Here is a 13908-nt window from a genome sequence, read left to right on the forward strand (position 1 = left end):
GCTACTGATCTAGTACATGTTGGACATGATAAAGTTGAGGCGTGATAAGGTTGAATGGCATGTCTAAGTCACATAACCTATTAAGTGGTAGAACTGAAACTAGAACTCAGCTTCGTGGTCTTGCCTTGACATTTACACATAAATACCAAAGAGAAATTTACTTACTACACATGCAGAAAAGATGGACTGTTTTGTTTAAAAAAAAAAAAAAAATCAAAGTCCTAGAAACTGCCTAGCACAAATTTCTATTATTAGTGGGCTGATGAAGTTGAAAATTAGGGATTAATCATTTCAGTTACCATTAAATGTGTACTGATTGTCTTGCCATTTTGAATTAGAGTCACATGTAGAGAGATCCCACCCTACCCCACCCCACCCTTTGATCTCAAAAGAAATTTCTTTCTCTTCATCCTCTGTTAATGCACACAAATATAGTTCTACCCTTTACTTCAAAGGAAGATTGGGAATATTACCCTATGGATAAGAGTACAGGAAGTATTCATACTAGTGGTTTAACAAAAGAGATTCTAGAAGTGCCCTCTGGATCATCAAAGAAATATTAAACCATGTTAACTGTGGGTTTTAATATTGTATATTTTATCACATTTTAACTCTTTAAAATGAAATATATGAAACTAGTGGCCTGGTGCACGAAATTAGTGCGGCCGCAGGGGTGTCCCTCAGCCCGGCCTGCACCCTCTCCAATCTGGGACCCTTCAGGGGATGTCTGACTGCTGGGCCTAACCTGGCAGTCAGACATCCCTCTCGCAGTCTGGGTCCACTGGCTCCTAACTGCTCGCCTGCTTGCCTAATTGCCCCTAACCACTCTGTCTGTCGGCCTGCTCGCCCCCAACGGCTCCCCCGCCCCACCAGCCTTCTCGTCCCAAACTGCCCCCCCTTGTCGGCCTGGTCACCCCCAATTGCCCTCCCCTCCAGGCCTGATCACCCCTAACCGCCTCTGCCTCGGCCCCGCCACCATGGCTTTGTCTGGAAGATCTCCCAGTCTAATTAGCATATTACCCTTTTATTAGTATAGATAATTATTTTAATCCTAGAATCATAACTAGAGTGCCTCTTATACTGCATTTGGATTTCCCAAGTAAACTTCTAAAGCAAGTCTATTGCATTTAAGCTTTCCACCCTGATTCTTGCTTTTGCTATCATATGTACCTACATGAGATGTCCTGAAAGATAATCTTTACACATTTAAATTGTCTAAGTATTTTGACTCATTTGAATATGGCAAATTGTGGCACCATAGGAAATATCACTTGGTATTCTGTTAATTATCTTAAATATTGTGTGTGGTTTACTTTGTAACTTTTGCCTTCATGCTCTCAAGATAGGACCTGACAGGTATTTCTTTTTCATCTCTCTTTCAGGAGGTGGTAAAAGCCTGTGTTACCAGCTCCCTGCCTGTGTTTCTCCTGGGGTCACGATTGTCATTTCTCCCTTGAGGTCACTTATCGTAGATCAAGTCCAAAAGCTGACTTCATTGGATGTAAGTTAAAAACAAAATTCTACCAGTTACAATAAAAATGCTCATAAAAATATAACTTAAAAATAATTATATTTTAGTACTCTGGGCTGCCTTTTTATTTAATAGTTTGTGAATTATAAGAATGAAGTACAGCTATTACATTAAGTTGTACATTTAAGCTCATACAGATAACCTTCCATCTGATTTTATTCTAGGAGAATGTATTTTAGTAAGAACTTTTAACTTGTACTTTGCTGATGTAAAAAATTTTTTATTTAATATGAAAGGAGGTTTTTTTTATTACTGCCAGATCAGCATAGTTCTTATCTTAATCCCTTAACGTCTTAAAATGCATACACATGCCTGTACCCACACGTGTGTCCTTTTTCCTCCTGGCTGAGATTACAATAGTATATGGATTCATTCTACTAAATCCTGCATATTGTGATCAAACAATTACTTTCAGGGTTATGAGCCACTACCTTTTTCTTTTTTTTATGGGGGATTTCTTTTTTTTTCTTTTTTTCTTTCAGAGAGGCACGGAGAGGGAGAGAGAAACATCAATGATGAGAATCATTGATCAGTTGCCTCTTGTACGCCCCCTACTGGGGATCCAGCCAGCAACCCGGGCATGTGCCCTTGACCAGAATTGAACCTGGGTCCCTTGAGTCTGCAGGCTGACGCTCTATCCACTAAGCCAAACAGGCTAGGGCGCCACTACCTTTTTCAACAAGACCGCTGGTTTGATTCTTCTTCCAAAGAATGTCTTAGTGCAGTGATGATAGCTGTTGTTAAGTCAGTGCTGATGTTATGGCTTTTGCATCACTGTTACCCATTAAAACCCTGAATACACATTTACCTAAAAAAGAATGTACCTATACATTAGGACTGGATCTTTTGGATGCTGAATTCATATTTATATTACTTACAAACATGAAAAGCAAAGGAAGCAAAGGAAAATGAAAATAGAAAAAGAGCTAATCAATGAGAAGAATATTTTAAATTGTAGTTAGTAAGGGTTTTTAGAAAATGTACTATGTACTTATTGTTACTTTTTAAAAATATATTTTATTGATTTTTTACAGAGAGGAAGGGAGAGGGATAGAGAGTTAGAAACATCGATGAGAGAGAAATATCGATTCAGCTGTCTTCTGCACACTCCCCACTGGGGATGTGCCTGCAACCAAGGTACATGCCCTTGACCGTAATCGAACCCAGGACCCTTCAATCCGCAGGCCGATGCTCCATCCACTGAGCCAAACCGGCTAGGGCCTTATTGTTATTTTTATTACATTGAGATTATCTTTGCTCTGATAGGTTTGACATGTAACTTATAAAATATTTATAAAAGCTAAGGGTAAATATAAGCTTAAATCAGATTAATGTGTAAAATTTACATTGTTTACTACTTTAATACTTAGATTCCAGCTACATATCTGACAGGTGATAAGACCGACTCAGAAGCTACAAGTATTTACCTCCAGTTATCAAAAAAAGACCCAATTATAAAACTTCTGTATGTTACTCCAGAGAAGGTTTGTATTTTATCATTATTTTAAAATATGACATTAGAGCTGTGTTAGTAAAAACAGTTCAGTTCTCGCTCTTGAGTATGGAAAACCCAGCCTTTCCCTCCTCTGTTCCTCTCCTTTATTCCTCACATAGAATACTTCCTTCTGCTCATCCAGTGTGTGGAGGTTTTTTTCCTTACACCAAGCAATTCTTGTGACACTGGCCAATTGTCCTATAATTTAACTCAATTCTGACATTGCCTACCCAGAGATAGTGTCAAGTCCCACAGGTTAAGGGCTCAGTCCAACACGATTGTTTCCATCCAGGTCACCCGTAACTTCTCTGATTTGGCTATAAATCAGAAGTTCTTATGACTCCCTTCTCAGTTCCCGTTAATTTGCTATAGCAGCCCGTAGAACTCAGGGCAATGCTTAAGTTCACCATTTACTAAAGGACATGATAAAGAGACAGACGAACAGCCAGATGAAGAAAAATGCTGGGTGAGGTCTGGGGAGGTCCAGAGCACAGGAGCTTCTGTCCTCATGCAGTTGAGGGTGTTACCCTCCTGGTGTGGATGTGTTTGCCAACCCAGAAACTCTGAATCCCATACTTTGGGGATTTGATTTAGGCTTCCCCATACAGGCACGATCAGTTATTAAATCTATTTCTAGCCCCTCTCCCCCTGTCTGGAGGATGCAGGGTGGCGCTGCGAATTCCAAGGTTCTAATCATGGCTTGGTCTTGGTGGTGACCAGCCCCCACCCAGGATCCCCCCAGACTCGACTCTAGGGTAAAAAGATGCTCCCAGCATTCTTATCACTTAGGAAATTGCAAGGATTTCAGGAGCTCTCTGCCAGACACTGGGGTGGAGACCAATATATTTTTTCTATTATCTCCTAAAAGCTCACTAGAATACATACATTTTTCAATTTTGACATATTTCTGATATACAGTATAGTGCAAGATTTCCTGTATGACTTTCACCCAGAAACTCCAAATGGTAACTTTTACTGTGATTGCTTTATCATTCTATTTTTTTTAATATTTGAAAGTAAGTTGTAGACATGATATATCCTTTTAACCTTAAATACTTTGCCATGCATTTCATAAAAACAAGGAATTCTCTTGCATTACAGTATAATGATCAAAATCAGAAAGTTTTCATTGATAGAACACTATTATTTAGTCTATGAACTTCCGTTTCACTAGTTTTCCTAATAATGTCCATTACAGCAAAAGAAATTCCTAGAATATGCATTTAGTTGTCATGGTTCTTTAAATAATTTGTCTTTCATGATTTTGACAATTTTTTAAAAATATATTTTTATTAATTTCAGAGAGGAAGGGAGAAGGAGAGAGAGAGAGAAACATCAATGATGAGAGAGAATCATTGATTGGCTGCCTCCTGCACGCTCTCCACTAGGGATCGAGCCAGCAACCTGGGCATGTGCCCTTGACCAGAACCAAACCTGGGACCCTTTAGTCTGCAGGTTAATGCTCTATCCACTGAGCCAAACTGGCTAGGGCAATTTTGACACTTTTGAAGAGTGAAGGCCAGTTATTTTGAGAACTGTCCCTCAATTTAAGTTTATCTTATGTTTCCTAGTGATTAGATTCAAGTTATTCATCTTGGCTGGCACATCAGAAGTGGTGACAAGTTCTCAGGGCATCCTATCAGGAGGCATTTGATGTCAGTTTATTGTTATTGGTGATGTTAGTTAACCTAGTCACCCAGGTTAGGTGGTGTCTGCCAGGCTTCTTCACTGTAAAATCACTTTTTTCTCTTTTTTTGTCATAAATGTAAGTTTTTTTGGTTATTTTCTGCCTTTGTAATAGTAGATAATTGTTGGATATTCTGAAACTGTGTAAATATCCTGTTATTCATCAGACTTTTACCTAATAGTTTTATCATGCATCGATGATTCCCCTTTAGTTATTACTATAATGGCTGCCAAATGATGATTTTTCTAATTAGTTGGCATTTTACTATAACAAATAGCTTTCCCTTTTACCTATATATTTACTTATATTAGTATGAAATTATGGAATTTTAACTTATATAGTAGGCTAGCATCCATTTTTGTTAGGTAATTTGATGTTCTAATTTGGCCAATGGGAGAGCTTCATCAAACTGGCCTCTGTGTCCTTTTGACATGCCTGTTAAGATGCAGGTGCCAGATGTGGTCATTAATACTAGAATGTCATTGCTTCTAGGCCCTGTCATGGACAGAGCTATGAAATATATACATACATACAATGTGTGTGTGTGTGTGTGTGTGTGTGTGTGTGTGTGTGTGTGTATCCCCCTCCCCAAGTAACAAGGATGCAAGTAACGTATCCATAGCACTTCCCAGTGTAAACATGGCCCTCAAGTATGCTGAGGTCCAAAGTTTTAGAACCACTGACCTGATACATAACTGTTTGCTAAACATCCCAAAATGTCTGCTATTTTCTATCACTTCTGCTAATTCTCTTCATATCTTATATAATCAAGAGCTAATATGCTAATTAGACCGGATGGCTGAACAACCTTCCAGAATGACCAGTGGGTGGGGCGGGGCGGGACGGGGGACAGGGCCGCCGGGCAGCTGGGGCTGTGAAGGCCTACTCTTGCACGAATTTCGTGTATTGGGCCTCTGGTAATGGAATAAGAACCAGTTTTCTCTGAAGGTTTTAATGGAGCGTAAGTTGCAGTGGAACTTAAAGACAACAGAATCCTTGAGGTGAGGTGATGTTTAAATGTTTTTAAAGGTCTAATTAATCCTTTTCTGACCTAGGTCTGTGCAAGTAACAGGCTGATTTCTACCCTGGAGAATCTGTATGAGAGGAAGCTCTTGGCAAGGTTTGTTATTGATGAAGCACATTGTGTCAGTCAGGTAAATACTGTTTTTTACATCTTGAAATATTGATAAATATATACCACCAACAGTATATATATTTTCAGAACTAAAGAGAGAAAAAACATTGGGTGAATTATTCTGTTTCACTGAAGAATATTCTATTTCACTTGAAGGTGGTTCTGAATGTGGTGAGCAGTATTTGCTTTGTATAAATGAAAGATTCAAATGGTCTGAAAAGCGGGTTTTTCTCTCAACTAGTGGGGACATGATTTTCGTCAGGATTACAAAAGAATGAATATGCTTCGCCAGAAGTTTCCCTCTGTTCCAGTGATGGCTCTCACTGCCACCGCTAACCCCAGGGTGCAGAAGGACATCCTCACTCAGCTGAAGATTCTCAGGCCTCAGGTGTAAGTTGTTGAAAGTCGTGCATTTCGAACCCTGGGGCAGTGGTTCTCAGTTTGCTACACATTATAATAATCTACGGAGCTTTGAAAATCCCAGTGCCCAGGTTGTGCCTGATGCCAATTAGCTCAGAATTTTGGGGCTGGAAACCAGTAGGTTTTTAAAAATCCCCAAGTGAACCATCCTTTTCTTGGGGTGGCGTTACCGTCCAATTAGCGTGCAGTGAGGGCAGTACTGCCAACGCCTTTAAAAAAGAAAATCCCCAGGTGATTACAATATATAGCAAAATTTGGGAACCAGCGCCCTAAGGGCTTTTCTTCGCTTACTGAAATGAAAACTTTCTCTTGTCACCTATTCTGTAAATCGGAATAAAGTGCAAGCTGTTCCTGTTAGCCCTGGGATCGTCCCAGTAATAAAATAGCTTTTATTTACCTGATTTTGGCTCTCATACATCCTAGAATATACATCATGAAATGAACCAATGACCCTGCTTTGTCCTTTTTCTCTGGAGTCCCAGTGACACCCAGAATGCTGAAAATAGTCCAGAAACTATGTATAACAGCTTTTTAAACTTTGTTTCCATCTCAACAGCAAAGGGCTTCTTATTGGCACCAAATCCATAATTATTCAATAATAAAAACCACGACAGTAAAATGCCCCACATATATAGGGTGTACTGGATTAGTTTGTATCTCTGCATGAGTTTGTAGACACAACGCACTCTGATAAGTTCATTCACTCAGCAAATAATTACTTAACAGCTATTATGTACCAAGGTTACAATATTTTTTCTTTCCAATTTGTTAATGGGCGTTAGAGTTTGAGGAAAGCCTGAAGGAATGACTAATATATTGGGGTGATTTTTTTTTTAAGTACACCTTTTGTTCATTTGGAAATAGAGAATAAGCTGGCTCTATAAATATGGTAAAAACAATAGCAGCATCTCTCAGTGGGTTATAAGAAGAACTAGAAGTGCCACATGAAGGATATGAGGGGTCATGAGATTAAGGTAGCTACAAAGACCTTTGCAGATTAAACTGGTGTGCGTCTGTTTTTGTTAATCCTCACCCGTGGATACATGGATTTTTAAAGGGAGTGGAAGGGAGGAGGGGAGATAGAGAGAGAGAGAAACATCAGTGTGGCTGGCATCGGGCCTGCAACCCATGTACATGCCCTTGACTGGGAATTTATCCTGGACCCTTTGGTCCTTGGGCTGATGCTCTAACGGCCAGGGCTAAACTGGCGTTCTTGAGTGCAAGAATTTCCAAGTACCCAGTTTTTTATGTGTGATATCACGTGCAGAGGGGAGTTTGTGTAAAATTGGGGAGAAGTATATTTTGCTTCCATAATTGATAAACATTACATGATAGTTAAGGTGTCATATTTTAGGTTTTAGTGAATAACCTACATACTAGAAATTCTTTTCTACAAGCACTACATTGGTCTATGAAAGCTTTTTCTTTTTTTAGATAGGCAATATTTTTAGCTTTTTTCCCCCTCAATTTATGCCAGAAGCAATCTACTGTTCTTTTTGATCAGTAATATTTTCCAGATGCCCGACAGTTAAATCATATAAGTTCAGTTCAATTAGCCTTTTCTAATATATATATATACAAGAATCATTGATCGGCTGCCTCTTGCACGCCCCTACTGGGGATCAAGCCTGCAACCCAGGCATGTGTCCTGATGGGAAATAAAACTGTGACCTCCTGGTTCATAGGTCGACCCTCAACCACTGAGCCACACCAGCTGGGCTCAATTCACCTTTTGAATAACCTTTTGTTAAGTATAGAATTTGTCGTTTTGCTTGAGTAAACATTGCACAAATATAGTTAGAAGCAGACACCTTTAACATCTTTTCCTAGTAGTGTGAGGAGATCTTGCAAAAGCAATAGATTATACATTTCCTGAGTAGCATGTGGTGCCCGGTGCATAATTGGCACTTGTTAAGAATGAATAAATGAAACATATGGAGGAATTTGGGTAAATGTGGGTAAAATGTGAAAATTTGGGCAATTCTGTTGACTCTTTAATATATTTGGTACTTCTATATTTGGGAAGGTTTAAATTTCCTAGTGGAAGTACAAAATTTTAATGAATACTTTCTGATGCATTTTTTTCCTACTCTTCTTTTCTGCCAGTAAGCCCTTTGTTTGCATTAAATTTGCCCAACTGCTGATGTGTCATGACCCTGAAGAAGGCAGTTATCCAGAGGTTTGGAGCCATGGCCCCCATGCTCCTCTCCTTATGCTCGTCTGTGATGTTTTTCTTCCTCTTTGGGAAGTACACGGATGGATAATAAACTTTCCCTTTCCCTTAGGACCTGAGAAACACGAACTGAGGAAGAGACAAACATATGGGCAGTTTAATACAACAATAATAATGTAATAATACAGCAGTAGTAACAGCTAACACTTTACCACCTCCAGCCTCTACAGTGTGCAGGGCACTATTGTGGCATTTTGTGTATTAACTCATCCACACAAAAGTCTTATGAAGTAGACCCTCCCATTTTTCTCACTTTATGGATGAGGAAACAGGCGCAGCAATTAAACAACTTGAACAAGGTCACATACCTAGCGAGCGCTGGCGTAAGTACTTAAACCCAAACAATCTGTTTTCAGCACCCTTTAAATTCTCTCCAAATTGCAGAATGAAGTCAGTGGTGATCAGAAGTGTAAATTATTCCTGCAGGAACCCAGAAAGCCAAGATTAACTATAACCCAGAGTAACAACTATTAGTGAAGAGGGGTCAGACAGGGTTTTATAAAGGAAGTGGGTTTTGTAGGATGAGTGGTCTTTTAAAAATTTTAAACATCTTTATTGAGTTATAATGTCAATATCTAAAAATTCACCAATTTAAAGTATATAATTCTGTGATTTTTAAAATTTTTTATTTTTTTAGTTTATTCACAGGGTTGTGCAGTCCCACCACTATTTAATTTTAGAACATTTTTGTCTCCCTTAAAAGAAACTCCACACACATTAGCAGTTAATTGCCAGCATCCTCCACCTTCCCAGCTCTAGACAACTGCTTATCGGTTTTCTCTCTCTAGATTTTTGCCTATCCTGGACATTTCATTTAAATAGAATCATATACTCTGTTGCCTTTTGTGAGTGCCCTTTTTCACTTACCATCATGTCTTCAAGGTTCATCCATGTTGTAGCATGTATCAGTACTTCATTCTTTCTTATTGACACAACTGTCCCATTGTATGGATAATCTGCGTTTTATTTATTCGTCATGGGGTGAATATTTGAGTTGTTTCTATTTTTTGGCTATTAGGAATAATGCTATGAGCATTTGTGTTCAAGTTGTCATGTGGACATGTGTTTTATTTCTCTGGGATATATATCTAGGGGAAGAATTGTTGGGCCATATGGTCACTCTACATTTGACCTTTTAAAGAACTGCCAGGTTGGTTTTCAAAGCATCTGCCCCATTTCACATTTCCTTCAGCCGTGTGTGAGGGTGGCAGTGTTTCCACATCCACACTAACACTTGTTACCGTAGGTCTTTTTTACTGTATTCATCCTACTGGATGTGAAGTGGCAAGTGAGTGGCATTTTAATAGAAGAAAAGTGAGAATTCAGGGCTGAAGTTTTCGGTGTGAAAATACAGGTCAGGCCCAGCTGGTTCGGCTCAGTGGATAGAGCGTCGGCCTGTGGACTGAAGGGTCCGGGGTTCGATTTCAGTCCAGGGCACATGCCCGGGTTGCAGGCTCTATCCCCAGGGTGGGGTGCAGGTGGCAGCCGATCAATGATTTTCTCTCTCATCATTGATGTTTCTATCTCTCTCTCCCTCTCCCTTCCTCTCTGAAACTAATAAAAATATGTATTTAAAGAAAAAAAAAAATACAGGTCAGGCCCAAGGAATGGTGAATAATCCATAGGATAAGTGGAGAAATAAAGAGAAGGGATAACCCTGGAAAGGTTGCTTGAGGGCAGATCATAGAGGGTCTTGCATATCATACTGCTCAAGTATTGGATTTGTCTTATAGGCACATTCACCTGGGAGGTGGCTTGATTGGAGTTGTTTGGCTATTATGTTTTGGCTTTTTTGGTTAAAATGTTTTCCTCACCCTGGCAGTGGATAGAAGATGGAGTGGAGGAACAGTTTAGAGGCAGGACAGCCCTTTAGGAACCCTAGTGCAGCCATTTAAGAGAGAGATGATGATAGTGGCAACAGTAGAAAAGGAAGGTGGGGACAGAGTCAAGAGATAAAACAGTAGAATCAACAAGACTGGCAACTGATGGGGTAAGAAATATGGACATAGTGAAAGTTTATACCAGCTTCTGGTGCAGGTGGCTAGTTCCATTGATGATACCTGGAAATGGAACTAGCACGAGGGTAGAAGATTAGAAGGAATGGATAAGGAATTTAATTTTAGATCTTGGTGTCTTCATACTTTATTTTGGACATGTGCCTCCTAAAAGAATTTTGAAAAGCTGTACCACTTGTACATTTTTAACCTGACATCTGAAATTTTTCAACATGAATTTAAATAAAGAAAATGTGGTCTATTTTAACATTTTAAAACAAAATTGTTACCTAAACTTTTAAAATGTATTCCGTAGAATATTAATATATGAGAGCAGTTCTGTACCTACATCATCCACTTGCAAAACACATTAAAATTTTTTTACCTCTTTAACAGATACTTTACATTTTTCCTTTTTCTCTTTGAGCACATATTTCTCTTTCAGTTTCCTATAGAATTTTATTCTGAGGCAATATTTTTATGCATGAAGTCTCTTTTTTTAATATATTTTTATTGATTTCAGAGAGGAAAGGAGAGGGATAGAGAGCTAGAAACATCAATGATGAGAGAGAATCATGGATCGGCTGCCTCCTGCACGCCCCCTACTGGGGATTGAACCCTCAACCTGGGCATGTACCCTTGGCCGGAATCCAGCCCAGAACCCTTCGGTCCCCAGGCTGACACTCTATCCACTGAGCCAAACCAGCTAGGGCATGCATGAAGTCTTGTTGCTTATTGTATCATACTTATGCAAAAAAAAAAAAAAAAAAGTTTATACATTAAGAATTGTTTTTCAATTTCTTATACCGAAATTTTTTTCCAAATTGAATTACTATAATTATTAGTAGCACATAACTGATCAGAATAGCTTACAAATATGTATATATTTTAAAGTTTAATGTATTTTAATAGCAAACTTACAGGAATAACACAAACCACATTTAAAACATGTGCTTGCATGTAGGAAACTTAGAAAAGTAGAATGAATGTACGGAATCTACTTTATCATAAAAATGCTACAAACACCGTTTAGTTGCCATCAATAAGAAATTGACTTATTTTTTAAAAATCCAAATGTTGGCATTGTCCAGAAACATTTAACTAACAAAGTTGAACTGCTGAAACTTGTTCACTGAAACATTTTCACTTGCATGAATGCTTTATGTCCCAGCATTTACATTAAAAAAAATTCACACACAAATGAAAATGGAAAAACTGCCAATACCTGATTTCTGTCCCCTGTTTTCCACTTGCAGTCATATACTTAGGTACCTTTCAACCCCATGGTAAGCAAATATCTAACGTTCAGAGCTACCAATAACAGGAAGAGGAGAATTTTTTTTTAAAAAAATGAAATATTTCCTATCATAGTGAGTTCTTAAGCACATTCTCCACATTGCAGTGTGTTGGGTGGGTGTCTGTTGGCATAATTGTTACACGTTTGGCATGGATAGGTTGGTGTCTTCAAAAAGGCCAACCAGCCGAAACCGGTTTGGCTCAGTGGATGGAGCGTTGGCCTGCGGACTGAGAAGTCCCAGGTTCGATTCCGGTCAAAGCTGGGGCTGCGAGGGCCCTGGGGCGAGGCAGCAGCCACCTCAGCCCTCAGAGCCCCTTGCACAAATTTCGTGCATTGGGCCTCTAAGTTATTTATATAATTGATTTCAGAGAGGAAGGAAGAGTGAGAGAGAGATAAAAACATCAGTGATGAGAGAGAATCATTGATTGGCTGCCTCCTACAAGTCCCACACTGGGGACTGAACCCGCAACCTGGGCATGTACTCTGACAGGGGACTGAATCTCCTAGTTCATAGGTCGATGCTCAACTACTGAGCCATGCTGGCCGGGTGGCTTAAATTTCTTTTGTAGACGTAAGCGTTGAGAAACATTGCTTGCAGAAACGTGGATGGGAATGGAAAGCATTTTATTGTAGTAATAACACTCAATTTGAATTCCCTCTGACACATATGCCAAAATTACATAATGATCTGTCGTGAAAAATTATTTTTAATGATATTTCAACCGACAACTCAATTAAGTCCTCCAAATTTTGTTGAAAGCAAAGATTTATAAAACATGTGACTGGCAAAATAAGTCAGATCATTAGTTACTCACTTTACTTTTTCTGGGAAATATACCCTAAAAAATGCCTTACCAAGACTTACCCAATGACTATTAAATATAGTTGCTGTTTCACATAAATGAACCTTATATCCAATATATTCTGAAGACCTTTCCTAATATATTTTTTACATATTTTTTTATTCTGTGATATGCTTTTAAATTAGTTTTGTCAAAACTTTGTGGCTTAGCTCTTTCAAATAATGGGAAATGACTACCATGTAACCTAATTGGCAAATCCAGTTTTTTGGGTTTTTTTAAAAATATATTTTATTGATTCTTCACAGAGCGGAAGGGAGAGGGATAAAGAGTTAGAAACATCGATGATGAGAGAGAAACATCGATCAGCTGCCTCCTGCACACTCCCCACTAGGGATGTGCCCACAACCAAGGTACATGCCCTTGACCGGAATCGAACCTGGGACCCCTGAGTCCGCAGGCCAACGCTTTATCCACTGAGCCAAACCGGTCAGGGCGCAAATCCAGTTTTCATTGCCAAACCAATCAGCTGCATGAGACTTATTTTCTTATGTATAAAAAAAGAAAATTTTGACTGTTTATAATTCACATAAACTAGTACATATCCTCATGACAAGTATTTCAGTTCCAAAAGCAACAACGGCTGAGCACAAATTGATTCCATTTCCTAACACATCACTTAAAATCACATGAGTTTGACACCCTGGACCCGATAATGTTTTTTATTTTAATGGCAACAACTCCCTTAGTGAAATACAATGAAATCCAAACTTCTTTTTAAAAAATCATACCTCTATTAAGATGTAATTGACACACCATAAAATTCACCCGTTTAAAGGTTAGAATTTAGTTGGGTTTTTTGAATTTTCACAGAATTATTCAACCATCCCCCAAATCTCAGTTTAGAACGTTTTCATCATCCAAAGAAGAAACCTCGGTCTTAAAAGCAGTCACTCCCCATCACTCAGCATAATGTTTTCAAGGGACTTCCATGTTGTAGCCTGTATCAGTACTTCATTCATTTTTATGGCTGAATAATCTTCCATTTTGGGGGCATTCCACATTTCAGTTACCCATTTATCAATTGATGAGAACTGCCTCTAACTACAATATCTGGTAATTCCAAACATACTGCTTTCCAGCAGGCCGAGTCAGATTTGTTCTATGTAATAAAATCAGAGAGACTTATCTTTTTCATTTTAACAAATTGTGGGAATGCTGCTTTTAGTTAGCGGCCATCTGCTGGATTTTAGCAGTCTATTTGCTGTACAGATACTTGTTTTGGTTTTAATTGGATTTGAGATCTACAGCTTTCT

The 13908-nt window shown here is 38.8% G+C and overlaps 1 protein-coding gene and 1 non-coding gene across 4 annotated transcripts in view; both read left to right on the forward strand.

Moving 5' to 3' along the window:
* The window catches only part of BLM (BLM RecQ like helicase), a 75125-nt gene that overhangs the window by 25917 nt on the left and 35300 nt on the right, over positions 1 to 13908 (forward strand). For all 3 annotated transcript variants that reach the window (XM_059678387.1, XM_059678388.1, XM_059678389.1), the window contains 4 exons: positions 1383 to 1501; positions 2902 to 3015; positions 5769 to 5867; positions 6090 to 6238. In XM_059678387.1, coding sequence (XP_059534370.1) covers positions 1383 to 1501; positions 2902 to 3015; positions 5769 to 5867; positions 6090 to 6238 — 481 coding nt within the window. The remainder of the gene's footprint in view (positions 1 to 1382; positions 1502 to 2901; positions 3016 to 5768; positions 5868 to 6089; positions 6239 to 13908) is intronic.
* LOC132223177 (U4atac minor spliceosomal RNA) lies at positions 6412 to 6531 on the forward strand. The gene has a single exon (XR_009450415.1). It is a non-coding gene; the product is annotated as a U4atac minor spliceosomal RNA (small nuclear RNA).

Source organism: Myotis daubentonii, chromosome 21 (assembly GCF_963259705.1).
Source record: "Myotis daubentonii chromosome 21, mMyoDau2.1, whole genome shotgun sequence".
Taxonomy (NCBI): domain Eukaryota; kingdom Metazoa; phylum Chordata; class Mammalia; order Chiroptera; family Vespertilionidae; genus Myotis; species Myotis daubentonii.